Consider the following 15,315-nt stretch of genomic DNA (forward strand, 5'->3'; position numbering starts at 1 on the left):
GACCCACCTACTTTTTGAAACAGCAGAAAACACTCCCATGTGCTTGGATTTTTTTTTTAACTTTATACTTTCTCTTCCCTCCTGTGATGCCCTGAATTTAGTCTTGTGTTCTGATGCCTGTTTATTGATTCTTCCTAGTTTTGATGAATCTCTTATCACAACCAGAGTTTTCATGTTAACTTGCCCAGATTGAGGTTGGTGCCATTCGTTCTGGGGTTTGATGACCTAGCGCTGCTTCTCAGTATATGATTCTGGGCTGTGTCCATGTGTTATCCTGGGGATGCTATGCAAAAGGAAACATACTTATCGGGAAGAATTGGGATAGAGTTGAGGACAGAAGTCCATAGAGCCATCTACTTTAGTATGTGGGCCCATGGTTCCAAGCACTGTTCTTTGTATAGATAGATGCTTGGTAAAAATTTGTTAATGGAATAAAGAAAAAACAAAACAGTTATAGTGAAAAGTGAAGTCGCTCAGTCGTGTCCGACTCTGCAACCCCATGGACTGTAGCCTACCAGGATCCTCAGTCCGTGGGATTTTCCAGGCAAGAACACTGGAGTGGGTTGCCATTTCCTTCTCCAGGAGATCTTCCTGACCCAGGGATAGAGCCCAGGTCTCCTGTGCTACAGGCAGACTCTTTACTGTCTGAGCCGCCAGGGAAGCCCATGGACTGATGATAGAGAACCTATTAAATTAATAGGTTAATTAGTTAGGTTAATTAAATAGGTCTTAATTCCAGGTCCTGGTTCAAAAAAGTCTTGAATATGTTGGGAGAGTTAAAATGTATGCAGTGGAAAAATTCTTGAAAACAATTGGAAAATTTTTCTCTTGAGTCTTGATGGTAGGCTGCAGAATGATGGCTTCTGCTGGGTGGGGTAGGGGCGGGCAGGTGAAGGATCTGGCAAAGGACAAATGTCAAACCCATATGGGGTCATGAGCAGGTTCCCAGGGCTGCTCATTCTACACTTTTTCTGGGATACTAGTTACAAAAGCAGATTTTTTTTCATATTTAAAAACAGTCACACAGCCTCCAGGAGATCAGGGTTCTTTTACTGGCATGGCTTGGCTTTTAAAAATAATGAAATCTGTGTGAGACACATCTGAGGTTCTGAATGCTTTTTGGAAACAGGGCCCCCACCTTGCCAGTAAATTTGAGCTTTTACTTAACGTCACACTATGGTGTGGTCAATGTTTTTTGATTATGAAGCAAGCTCTGAAAAATTAGAACTGAAGTGATCTTCCTCTTTCTAAGCTGTAAGTTATCTTTCGCAGCATCTCATTGGAGAGGCGACCTTGAGGGCTAAAGTAAGTAGGTTATCCTCCCGTCTAACCGGCACAAATAACTGGTTACTGTGAGTGACACGAGCTGAGTGGGGTGGAGGGAAATGTGGGTGAGTTGCATTTTGAGATCTGGGTTGCTGTTTGTCACCCTGTCTCTTGCCATTGCTAAGCAGAAGCAATCACCCTTTGCCGAAAGTTGTTACCCAAGGGGAACCCTGTCCCAAGCTGTTGATATGCTCTATGTCAAGGCAGCAAGCCTCAGAGCAACGATTCCAGTAAGTATTAGGCTCTGCTTAGAATGAAGACCTAAGGGACATTTGAAATGCTGGATAAATCTTATTTCTCTTTGTTTTATTGTAGGAAGATCGCATAAAAAATATACGGTTATTAAAAAAGAAAACAAAAAAGCTATTTATGGTAAGCCAGGGGGTGCTTTTCTTTCTCACATTTCTACTTGTTGCATGCTTTTCTCCTTGCATTTTTAATTTTTCCAGATGGTCATGAAGTAGTAATCAGGGGGATATTTTTGTTCATTTTACAAAAGCTGCTCATGGTTTACCTTAGGCAATTTTTTCCTGTCTTATTTCTAGAAAAACTGCAGATTCCAGGAACAACTTCTGTCCTTCTTCATGGAAGATGTTTTTGGTCAACTCCAGTTACAAGTTTGCAAGGAAATGCACTTTGTGGAAGAATTTCATAGCCTTAGGCAGAAATTGAGCCGTTGTGTAAGTATGCACAGCAAATATGGTTTTGATCCTAGAAATCTACCTAGAAAATAGCATATTTTGTCTTCATCCCAACGGGTGAGTAAAGGGATTTTCTAATTGTTGGCTTGTAGTCCAAATGGAGAATCCATCACCAGGGAAATAGTATCAAGCAATCCTGTGTAACTTCTCATGCCACTATGTTCTATTTCTTAAGGAATGACATATAAAATAAGTTGAAGAGAGCTAAATGAACATGAGACACTCCTCAGATCAATATTTAGTTTTTCAAATCAGTTTCTCTTTGTGCAAATCCCAACTAATTCATTCATTTAACAAATATTTCTGAGGCACCAATGATGTGCCAAACACTTTTCTAACATGTCCTTGTTTTTCTTCTTTCCTTTCTTCCTTTCTCTCTCTTTTCTCTTTCTTTTTTGCTCACTTTCTCTCACCTCCTCTTTCTTTCCCATATTGATAAGTGCTTTTAGATTGACTTTTTCTCATTTATTTGTGTAAGTATAGAATCGCATCCTTTACAAGGCAAAGTTTCAATCAAAACAAAATGATAAAAGAAGTGTGTTCTTCTTTGGTACCTAAGTTATTTGATGCAGTGGAATGGTCACCGTCACCCTAAGCAATGGGGTACGCATTAAGCAGGCAGAAGTGACCGTATTTCTAGCATCCATGATATTAAAGATCAGGATAGAAAGACAAAACAAAGCAAAACGACCAAGCCAGGGTCTGTGCGGTATTAGTTGGCTGGCCTCTGTGAGAAGTGTTGAGTCTTTTCAGTGGGTTTTGTTCTAAATATGTGCTCTCCAGCCTCCTGTGGCTGTACTGGTAGGTGGTACAAGTAGGGGGTAGTGAAGGTTATTACAGTCCTTGGGTCACCAGAAGGTAATGAGCATCAGGGTCATGAAACTTAAACTCTGGGCTGTTGGTAGCAGATTTTCAGTTTTAAAATATCAGGACATCTTTTTTCGTGTGGTCCATGAAAGTACACAGTAATCCAAATTCCAGCCTACAGTGCAGACAATTTTTATAAGGGTGAGCTGGTCAGTAGGGTAAAAAAATATAACAAATTTATGTTCCCTTTGGTTAGTTTGTGTTTAAGTTACATCCTCATCTGGGACTTGGGTTGCATTCAGTTCAGTCACTCAGTCGTGTCTGACTCTTTGTGATCCCATGGACTGCAGCACACCAGACTTCCTGTCCATCACCAACTCCCGAAGCCTACTCAAACTCATGTCCATCACGTTGCTGATGCTATCCAACCGTCTCATCCTCTGTCATCCCCTTCTCCTCCTGCCTTCAATTTTTCCCAGCATCAGGGTCTTTGCCAATGAGTCGGTTCTTCGCATCAGGTGCCAAAGTATTGGAGTTTCAGCTTCCGCATCAGTCCTTCTGATGAATATTCAGGACTGGTTTCCTTTAGGATGGACTGGTTGGATCTCCTTGCAGTCCAAGGGACTCTCAAGAGTCTTCTCCAACACCACAGCTCAAAAGCATCAATTCTTTGGCACTCAGCTTTCTTTATAGGCCAACTCTCATATCCATACTTGACTACTGGAAAAACCGTAGCTTTGACTAGACAGATCTTTGTCGGCAAAGTAATGTCTCTGCTTTTTAATATGCTGTCTAGGTTGGTAATAGCTTTTCTTCCAAGGAGCAAGCATCTTTTAATTTCATGGCTGCAGCCATCATCTGCAATGATTTTGGAGCCACCCAAAATAAAGTCTGCCACTGTTTCCCCATCTATTTGCCATGAAGTGATGGGATTGGACGCCATGATCTTTGTTTCCTGAATGTTGAGCTTTAAGTCAACTTTTTGACTCCTCTTTCACTTTCATCAAGAGGCTCTTTAGTTCTTCACTTTCTGCCATAAGGGTGGTATTGTCTGCGTATCTGAGGTTATTGATATTTCTCCCAGCAATCTTGATTCCAGCTTGTGCTTCATCCAATCCAGCATTTTGCATGATGTACTTTGCATATAAGTTAAATAAGCTGCATAGTTTCCCATAAACTCTCATATTCCATTAAAATAATAAGGTACAGGGTCGTCCAATTTAATGTAATATTATTGTAAATGAAGCTTGTTAATGATGCTGAGATACTAGAAATCCTTGTCTGATACAGTATAGTATATCTGCACCCCTGAAACTCCCAAAAGCCATGTCTGCTTTGACCACTGATTTTATTTCTTCAGCTCATATAGCTAGAGACCACATAATAGTTACAACCCAAACCGAGCAATGTTTCAGACGAAAAACTTAGAACCCTCTAGGAACTCTGGTTTGCCTTGACTTGCTATGGAAGAAGTCAGTTCCCAAAGGGACCTTAATTTGTCAAGAGCTTTTCTTGAGAGACTTCGGCTACTTCAGGATGGGAGTAGGGCGGTACCGCTCAGGCTCATCGTGGAGGCTTTCCAAGGCGGCTGGCTCCCCCTTGTGGCCAAATACGAGCACATCGCCTAGCCAACCATCCTGAGGTCCACCTAATTCTGGTCTTTCCTTCTAATGTTCCCCCATCCCAATACAACCCTTATTAGCTTTGGTTAATTTGGCTCACAAGCTAAGGAGTTTATGTGCTGGAGTAAACAAACCACCTCCGTGAAACTGTAAAAAAGAAGGTCGAAGGATTAAGCTGAGCTTTAGAAAGTCGCCTCAGATATTGCTTTAGGGAAATAAGTTTAATTTTAATAACAAGCTTGCATTTAGTTTTTCTGGCAATCACCATTTTTTTCTTTTTGGCTACAGAAGCAAGCATGTGTCTAATATAAATTAATTGAGCATTTGCCGCTCTGTGTGGAATTCTGAATCAGTGGATGTGGCAGAGTTTAGGAGGGAGAAGTTATAAGATGTGAAGTAGGTGACATTTATTTACATGTGATTTTTTTTCCCTTCTTTTTTGAACATTTGCTTTAATTTTGGGAAGACGGGCATGAGGGCAGCTTTCCTAACAGAGCAGCTGTGCCTTCCACCAGATGTGTAATCGTCACTATGTTTCTTTCCCCCCCTTCCTTCCAGGGACCTCAGGCTATCCTTAATTCTTGAATATGCCAATGAATCAAAGCTTTGCAAGTTGCAGAAACTTTTCTCCCCCTTCCATGTGGCTCTGCTGGTTGCTTTAAAGCTCTCCTCTCTTACTGAAACTTGGGCAGACTTTCGAGGAATTGATCCTGAGACTAAATCCATGTCTTGGTCTATAGAATCTGGAGTTAAAAAAAAGAAAAAGAAAACCAGAAATAGCATCTATGATCCAATCCAGTCATCTCTTTTTTTATTGGATGCAGACATTCCTAGCTGTGGTGATTCTGACTCAAGAATGAATCTTTGGAAATATCTGTATGATATCCCTTATAGGAATCTAAAAAGAAATTATACAAATGAGCTTATTTTACAAAACAGAAACAGAGAGGTTTTCCTCACAGAGGGGGAAAGAGTTGAGGGAAGGGAGGGATAGTTAGGGAGTTTGGGATCGACATGTACATGCTGCTATATTCAAAATGGAAAACCAAAAAGGCTGCAGCAATTTACATTCTCACCAACAGTGTAGGAGGATTCCTTTTTCTCCACATCCTCTCCAGCATTTATTATTTGTAGACTTTTTGATGATGGCCATCTGACCAATGTGAGGTGGTACCTCATTATAGTTTTGATTTGCATGTCTCTAACGATTAGTGATGCTGAGCATCTTTGCACGTGCCTGTTGGCCATCCGTGTGTCTGCAGGGGTGAGACTCCAGGCAACAGAAACAATGGAAAGAGCACTGCTTGGACTGAGGTGGGCACACTAGTGCCGTAAGGAAGGACAAGGAGAGTCTGAGGAAGAGAGCAGAGCGGGGTGGAAGTGGAAGTGTCTGGCTCTTCGACCCCATGGACTGCAGCCCACCAGGCTTCTCTGTCCCTGCAATTCTCCAGGCAGGAATACTGGAGTGGGGAGCCGTTCCCTTCTGCAGGGATCAAATCCAGGTCTCCTGTGTTGCAGGCAGATTCTTCATCCTCTGAGCCATTAGGGAAGCCCAGACTGGGATGAGCCCACGGTTTCTACTTGGAAACCTGGCTGGTTGGTGGTGTCATTTACTATGAGATCAGAAGAAAAAAGCTTGGAGAAAGGTTAGTAAGTTGCTTTAGGTCTGCTAGAAGTTTGAGAAGTCCCATGCATAAATACAATCATAGGAGTGATAATCAAATACATATCCATGTATTTTGTGTATGTTTATATTTATGATGTATTTATTAATAGATTTATTGATATATAATTAGCATGCAGTTAACTGAATGGATTTAAAGTGTGTTATTGGGTAGTTTTGACATATGTGTACTTGTGAAATCACCACCACAATTAAGATGATGAACACATCCATCACCCCTCAAGGTTTCTTTGTTTAGCTTGGTAATCCCCTCCCCTTCCCCGCCCCAACACGGATTCCAAAGGACCGCTGGCCAGCTTTCTGTCACTGTAGATTTATTTGCATTTCCTAGGATTTAATGTAAATGGTTTTACAGATGATCCCTAACTTACAATGGTGTGATTTTTGACTTTATAAAAGGTATGTATTTCCAGTTTTCCTGGGCTAGTGATTCCTGGCACAGTACTCTCTTGATATTGAATAGCAGCGGCAGTCACAGCTCAGCCATAAGATCATGAGGGTAAACAACCAATTCACTTACCACCATTCCGTACCCAGACAACTATCCTGTTTTTCACTTTCATTACAGTATTGAATAAATTCTATGAGATATTCAACATTTCATCATGAAATAGGCTTGTATTGGGTGGTTTTTCTCCATTGCAGGCCAATTTAAGTGTTCTGAACACGTTTAAGCTAGGCTAGGCTAAGCTATGATGCTTGGAAAGTTAGGTATACTATGCATATTTTTAATTCTTTATTGAATTTGTTACGACTTTGTTTCTGTTTTATGTCTCAGTTTTTTTACCTTGAGGCATGTGCGATATTAGCTCCCTATCAGAGATTGAACCCACACTCCCTACGTTGAAAGATGAAGTCTTAACAACTGGACTGCCAGGGGAGTCCCTTAAATGCATTTTTGACTTAAGATATTTTCAACTAACAATAGGTTTATCAGGACTTTAGACAATTATAAAGTGAGGAAAATCGATATACGTGTCATATTCTTAAAAGTCTGACTTCTACCCAGTATAATTGAGATTCACTCATGTTATTGAGTGTATTAATTACTTCTCCCCTTTTCATTGCCAATTAGCATTCCACTGTAATGATACACCACACTTTATCTATTCATCTATTGATGGCTATTTATTTTTTCCAGTTTTTCATTATCACCAAAAAAGCTGCTATTAATATTTATATACTTCCCCAGTGACTCAGTCAGTAAAGAATCTGCCTGCAGTGCAGGAGACCCAGGATTCAATCCCTGGGAGGGAAAGATCCCCTGGAGACAGAAATGGCGATCCACTCCAGTAATCTGGCCTGGAGAAATGCCATACAAGTCTTTGTTAGGAGAGAGATTCTCAGTTCTGTTGAGTAAACACTTGAGTGGTAGGAGTGGTAAACACCGAGGCTGGATCATAGGTTAGGTGTATGTTTAATGATGCAATAAACAGCCAAGCTGTTTCCTAGAGGGGTTGAATCAGCTTACATTTCTACCAGTAGTGCATGGAGTTAAAATTGTTCAGCATCCTTGCTGTCATTTTTACGGTCAATGGTAATGTTTTTCTGTGCTTTATTGTGGATAATTTCTATTGCTATATCTTCAAGTTTACAAAATTTACAAACCTTTTAGTTTGTAATATCTAACCTACTTTAGTACCATTCGTCTTAGACATTATAGCCTTTGTTACTAGAAGTCTGAATTTGTTCTTTTTAATATTTTCCCTTTTCCTACTTCACATGATCTTTCCTTTAGCTTCTAGAATGTACTATATGGACTCTATTTCTGTTATCAATTTCTGATAATTATTGTTTAGATCTAGTAATTCATAAAACATTGCAAAATAATGCTTTTAAAATTCTATTTCCTTTATTTATAAATAGGGATAATTATGTAAAGAGAATCTCCCCCTAACTAATTGTTTGGCTGTTCTGAGGACCTTATCATATAAGAAGGTCAGAATAAACATGTAATTCTGGTTCTTACCTGTTTTAAATATTGTGATTTTCTAGATAGTGTGTAATTTTACTTAGGGTCAGCTGTTTATGCAAATATATGAGATATTTTTAAAAGTTACCAAATGATGACATTATATTTTTAATTAAAACTTGTTATTTCATTTGCTCCAACAATGTCATCTCTACTGTTTAAAAAGAAACACGTAATTCGTTTTCTTTATTTATCAGTTTTCAATATAAGGATTGATTTTCTAATATTCTTTCAAGGTGATCAATGAGTTGTTATTTTCTCTTAGCTTCATTATTAACTCATGGACATAAATTCTTTTTCATTTTTGAGAAGTCTTTCTGGTTCTTGAAAGTTTAGGGTTTCTCTATAAATCCACCGAGATTGGCATCTTCTTGAGCCATTCTCGAGACACGACACTACAACAATTTTCACGATAGACTCCAATGTCTGAAATCCCAGCACCACTGTATTCGAATGTCATCTTATCATTTCTGAGAACATTCTAGGTATTTTGCAGCACCTAGTAAAATATCATACATTTTAATAAGTCTGATTTGGGTAATTCAGGTGGTATAATTGTTTAGAAAAAAAAAAGCAGTGGCTAACATAAATATCTTTATTTTTAATCTTTGTTAGCCATGAAAAGTGAAAATGAAAGTCGCTCAGTTGTGTCCGACTCTTTGCCATCCCATGGTATTTGTCTAAATGATATTTGGAGAGTGCCTCTATGTAAAAAGACGTTTTAAAGATTCTTATAGAAAAACTCTCAGGCTTGAAAGGGAATTTAATAGTTGCTTAGTTGAATTCATAGGGTAATTCGCCTAATTGCTAGTGCTCAAAGTTGAAACTGGAAAAATAGTACATTAGTTTTCAAGATTTCATCATCTACTTTAATTAACATTTTGAGAGTCTAAATAGTAATTGGTAATTAGAGAGCTCTGTTTCTTTTCATTAATTGTATGCAATTAATTTTTAAGTTTGGCAAGTCTTGTCAAATAGAATATTTGTGTCTCTAATTCTTGTAGAATGTTTGATAAGTAATTTGTATCATGAGTAATTTGTATCATCAAATAGTTGCAACTAGCTTGTCAAGCTGCGAAACATTGCCACTTATTTGTTTGCAACTTTGAATATTTTAAAAATCATAATTGGTTGAGCTGATAAAAACTGAAGCAGGAAGTAAGACTAATTCTGGTTTATTCTTTCATTAACTATGAAGTCCTAAACTTGTCTTTAACAATACAAATAATCTCATCATGTGGTTTTTGGAAGAATTAAATAAGATACTACGTCAGAGTGCCTAATACATAGTAGTTCTGCAAAATTGTTCGTATCTTTCCTTACTGTTTTCCATACTCAGAACGCTAATTTTCTTCCAATTATATTTTCTCAACAATTTCCAAGGGAGAGATTCTCTTAAACAATCAAATACCTTTCTAGTGCCTAATAGTGTTTTACTTATTATGTTAGTGTTTTACTTATAGTGTTACTTTAAGTGAAAGATACAGAGATCATTTATGAGTCATCAGGTTTAACTTTGGTAAATGTGTTTTCTAATTATATCATAGAATTTCTTTTCTGTCAGTTATCCCTTAGTTGTATTGGGCTGTGCTGTGCTAAGTCAATTAATTCGTGTCCAACTCTGTGCAATCCTATGGACCGTAGCCCGCCAGGCTCCTCTGCTCATGGGATTCTCCAGGCAGGAATACTGGAATGGGTTGTCATATCCTCCTCTGGGGGATCTTCCCAACCCAGGGATTGAACCCGCATCTCTCACGGTCTCCTGCGTTGGCAGGCGGGTTCTTTACCACTAATGCCGCCTGGGAAGCCTGGCACATGCTCATAAAAGACTATAGTATAGTGAAACTCCTTTTGTAGGAAGAATTTGAGTTCATCATTTGTGAGAACACAGGGTGAGAGGCTGTGAGATGTACCGCTGTCCACTCTCTGGCCAAGCTATTTCATTTCCTCAGAATTATCAGTGGAGAGGGATTATTCATTTTCACTTTAGTGTATATAATGCACAATACATATTCTCAGGATTTTTCAAACACGTTGTGGATACTGGGATTCAGATTTAAGGATTACATTTATTTTTTCATGAAATTCTTTTAAACAGAGCTCACTAATGCCCAGTATATACTTCAGACAACTATTAATATTAAACCCGTGGGCTTTGTGAGCCCCGAAGCTCTAAGCTGATGCTTGCATTTCATTCATTGATTCATTCATTAAACAAGCACCGAGTATCTAGTGTTGCTGAACACTGTTCCAGATGCTGGAAATTCAACAAAAATTGATAGATGATATCTCTTTCTGTACAGAATTCTTTTGAGAATGCCCTCAGTCAGTTTCAGCAACTCTCAGATTTTGATAGGTGCCATGAATGGAGCAAACAAGAGGATGCTGAGGGATGGAGGTTGGGGGCCATATCACAGGTAACTGAATCTGAGACCAGAAGGGTGTTTCAATTATCACTGTTGGACTTCCCTGGTTTTCCAGTGCTTACGGCTCCGCAGTCCTAATGCAGGCAGCACAGGTTCGATCCCTGGTTAGGGAACTAGGATCCCACATGCTGCCAGCTGTGGCCCCCAAAATAATAACAATAATAACAAATTAAATAAATACATAATCTCTGTTTTCTCCAACCTTTGAGCATCGGGCTTCCTCTGCCTACTCACCCATTCTTTCTGTTTCTTCCATTCCATTCTAGTCACCCTTCAAGATGCAACGCTCTTGTTTTTTCCTTCTGGACGCCTTCTGGGGTCCCACAGCTGGATGGCTGCTGCTGTGTCCTCAGAACGGGTTTTGTTTTTAAATCACAATATTCATCCCGTAGTATTGTGATTTTCCTTCGCTGTCTCTGACAATTATGAGCCACTGCTTGTGCCCCAAGGAGGTTTTCAGCATGTAGGGCACTTTTATAAATTAAGTAAAATCAATGCTATGTGGTCAGAGACGTGATTATATGCCTAGCATATAGTAAGCATGCAGTAAACATCCATTGACTTAATGGTGAATGATTAGGCTGTTGCCTTGTGTGTGTTATTCCGTGACTATCACACACAAATTATTTTCATGTTTTTGAGCCAATCTCTGGTTATTCCAGCCCTACTAATAAATTGCCTCTCGTCCAGGTCATAACTGCTTTGCCTGAGTCTGTCAAATCATTCAGCCGTTCTTAGAACAAAACTGCTGCCCTTTCGTTTTGCATGCTGTTTTCTGCAAATGGAACTATACCTTGAAATGTAAGGTAAAAGGAATCCCTCCTTCCAAGCAAAGAAATCTGAATTAGCAGTAAAATCAGGCTATCCTACTGGGTCTATAGACATGTTTATAACAGTGAGGAAAGTGAAAACCTCTTGCATTTACTAGGGGTCATTTATAGTAAATGGAGCTCAAGGCACCAGAAAGAAGCCCATAAACCTACAGAGCTCTAGAGGAAACACTGCCACTATTAAGTAATGGGTTTTTATTTTTTGCTAAACCTTGTTTTTTCCCCTTCTACTCTCTTTGTTCTTCTTAGGGTAGCATGTGCCTTAGATGGAGTGAAGTCGCAAACCTTTCTTGTAATCCCTCCCCTACTATGGGAGGCCCCGTAGGCCCACGCTGTCTGGGGAGAGGGCCTCGTCATCAAGGAATGCCTTAATGACATTTAATTTCTCTGATGTCCAGAATTTGGTTGGCTTCTTTGGTCTCATGTTTTCGGTGTTAAATCTTTTTTTTTTTTTTTTAGTGTTTATTTATTTTTGGCTGTGCTGAGTCTTCATTACTGCACGGTTTTTTCTCTAGTTGTGGCAAGTGGGGGCTGCTCTCTAGTTGCAGAGCACAGGTTTTTCATTGCAGTGGCTTCTCTCGTTGCAGAGCAAGGGCTGGGGGTGCGCATGCCTCAGAGGTTGCAGTTCCTGGGCTGTAGAGCGCGGGGCCCGGCAGTTGCGTTTCCCAGGTCCTGGAGCGCGGGGCTCAGCAGTTGCGGTGCTCGGATTCGAGAGCGCAGGACTCAGGGTTTGTGGCGCACGGGCTTAGCAGCTCTGTGGCATGTGGATCTTCCTGGGCCAGAGATCAAACCCTTGTTTCCTGCATCTGCAGGTGGATTCTAGTGTTACAGTTTTAAATCCTGACCCAGGCATATTGGATATTGTGCCCTATGACTTGCTTATTCAGTTCCTTGTGACTGATCTTTGCATCTAAGAACTTTGGATACATTGGAATTGGCAAGTATCGATTATCCTCATGAAGTCCTCGCTTCCAATGCAATGTTGGGCCAACTACATTTATACTAGATAATTTCTGACTGGACGGATTTAGCATCTAGCCAAGTTCTCCATTTAAAAAGTAATAGTCTTCTCTATAATAATTATTTCCAGAACTACTCTCCTGGCTGGAACTAGAGTTGGTATTTCTAGAATTTACTTTTGCAGTTCCAGTCTGGAAAACAAATGGACAAAGGGAGCAAAACATACACAATCACACATGCAAACACACACACACAAACACGCAAACACAAACACACACACACAAACACACACACACAAACACACAAACACACACATGCAAACACGCAAACACACACAAACACGCAAACACACACACACATAAACACACACAAACACACACACAAACGCAAACACACACACACATAAACACACACAAACACACACACAAACGCAAACACACACACACATAAACACACACACAAACACACACGTAAACACACAAACACACACACAAACACACAAACACACACACAAACACACAAACACATACACAAACACGCAGACACACACACATAAACACACACAAACATGCAAACACACACACACAAACACACACACAAACACACACAAACACGCAAACACACATACAAACACACACGCACACACACACACAGGGTTTCGTCTTTTGTTCATTAGCACACTGTGCATTTTCAGGTTGAAGTCTCTCTGTCTCTGGCCGTCTTTCTCTGTCAATTAGCTTAGGCTTTTAGAGGCATTCCCAGTATTTCCCCCAGGATAATACAGAGTAGGGATCTTTGAACTAATCTTTCTTTGGAACTGGATATTTAAGATTTTCAACAGGGGAATGGCTTGGCTGGAATATCTTTTCCAAGTTATGCAGTTTTTTAAAATATAAAAAAATAGTATAATAGTGTATATAAAGTGTATAAATAGTGTAATATAGTGGCTTTTAAATACATACTCTGGAGTCAAAATACCTGGGTTTGGATCTCAGCTCTTCCACTTATTAATACTATGTGAACATTGACAGAATGTTAACTTCAATGCTTGGGTTTTCTAACCTATAAAATGAGGGTGATAATAGTACCTACCTCATAAGGTTGTTTTGAGGACTGAATGAGTTAATATAACCAAAGCCTTCATATTAGTGCCTGACACAGAATACTAACAAAATACACGTTGACTACTATTATTTTTATCTAACAATCTTCACATGAGGGGAAATTGGGGTAAAGAAGAACTGCTAGAGTTTTATCTTCTATTATTGATCTTGTATTTTGTTGATTTTCCCATCTACCACTATCCTATTTGCTAGCTCTGTTTTCCTCATTATTATGTCTTTAGTGCCTGACACATGATCTGACACTTAGTAGGCACTTCATGAATGCTTGTTTAACGAAGGAATGAATTCTTCCTGACTGTATGCGCTGATTCTGGCTACCACTGTCCTGGATCGGCTCCACCTTGTCTTGACCTCACAGGATCTGGTGTGGGAGGAAACGTCCCCTAAATTCATGGCTCTTATCAGAGGGAGGTTCAGCCCTTACGCTTGTGAGTTCTGCAGACAGAACCTTCACATTCTGTGTGCAGCTCTCCCATGCCTCATCACAAAAGCCTCTTTCACAGGAAGAATTTCTACTTTCCTATGCAAGGTCTTCCCTATGGGAACCTGTGGGAGAAAAAAAGCTGAGGAAAGGAAGGTGGAGAATTTCTTCCTCCATGACTTCTAAGTGATTCTCGTGCTCAGATTTGAAAACTCACCTCCTCAAAGGAGACCAGCATTTTCCAGTCTCTCCCGACCCCAAGTCAGGCTACAAGCTGTCTTCTCAAGACACTAGCTTACTCTTCTTCCAGTTTAGAAACTGATATTCATTTCCTGGTGCTTTCTCCTGGGAATCAACATCTGAATATTGTACTATGCAATACTTCAAACAGCCAGAGAGATTTTTCAAAAAGTAAAAATATTTTTTCTCATCATTCCCACATTTCTTGTGTTTCCAGCATCTCTCTTGCTCCAGCCATGGTTCCTTTAAGTTTCTGGAAGGTGTAATCTTTCTTGCCTCAGGACATTTGCCCACCTTTCGCTCAGGTTCCCTGTGTGTTATTATTCCACCTGTGTATCCTTTCCAAATCCCTCTTTTCTTTCTTCACTTCCTCATATACCTGCTGCCTCCCCCCTGTTCAGGCCTTAATTTAAGTGTCATTCCTCAAAAGAACCCTCTCTGACTATCCAGTTGAAAGAGGGTCATTTCTGTAGATCCCTATCATAGAGTTGTGCATTACAAACACAGTTTTAGTTGCAGTTTGTAAGTTTTAATTTTTCATTTGTTATTTATTTATTTATTTATCATTGTTCTCCCTCATGAAACTGTAAACTCTGTTAGGACAGAGGCCAGGTATTATTTATTTGCCAGCATATTTCATGCCCCCAACATGCTAAAAAATTGTTGGTTGAGTGGATGGAAGAGTGAGTACTGGAGTTTCTTCAGCAATACTTCTGTATTTACTGCTAATTTCTTAGATTTCCTGTGCTTCATCAGCTAGAGAGATGAAATCCATTACCAGGATGAAAAGAACATTTTATGAGGTAAGTATACCAAATTCTTGTCTTTGAGTACTTTTTTTAAGATATGAAATATTTCTGCTTCTAATATTCCTACTTTATCTGCAGATTGGAAAGAAAGGAATCTACAAAGCCATCAGTGAACTGGATGTTCTTCTTTCCTGGATTAAACAATTCTTGGAAAATATTAAGTAATTCAAGGAGCCAAGTGGATTGATTTGATTATTATTTTAAAATATAATGAGCACAACCAGAGATCAATTTACAGTAGTGTATTTCCTTTTAAATATTTTGTACATAGTGCTACCAGCAAGTTAGATGACTAGAGGAATTTAATGCAATAACATTTTGGAGATAAGTTATCATTAATATGCACATTTTCTGTATTTTCAAAGAATGCTTTCATCTTGAATATGTTTTGTC

General features: G+C 39.4%; 1 protein-coding gene across 1 annotated transcript; it reads left to right on the forward strand.

Annotated features, from left to right (window-relative positions):
• The first annotated feature begins 1,385 nt into the window (after nucleotides 1–1,385).
• IL26 (interleukin 26) lies at nucleotides 1,386–15,087 on the forward strand. The gene is made up of 5 exons (XM_065933340.1): nucleotides 1,386–1,556; nucleotides 1,642–1,698; nucleotides 1,872–2,006; nucleotides 14,851–14,916; nucleotides 15,001–15,087. Exons 1-5 carry the CDS (start codon nucleotides 1,386–1,388, stop codon nucleotides 15,085–15,087), a joined length of 516 nt encoding a protein of 171 aa, XP_065789412.1.
• Nucleotides 15,088–15,315: the final 228 nt, after the last annotated feature.

The sequence above is a fragment of the Muntiacus reevesi genome, chromosome 4 (assembly GCF_963930625.1).
Source record: "Muntiacus reevesi chromosome 4, mMunRee1.1, whole genome shotgun sequence".
Classification (NCBI taxonomy): Eukaryota; Metazoa; Chordata; class Mammalia; order Artiodactyla; family Cervidae; genus Muntiacus; species Muntiacus reevesi.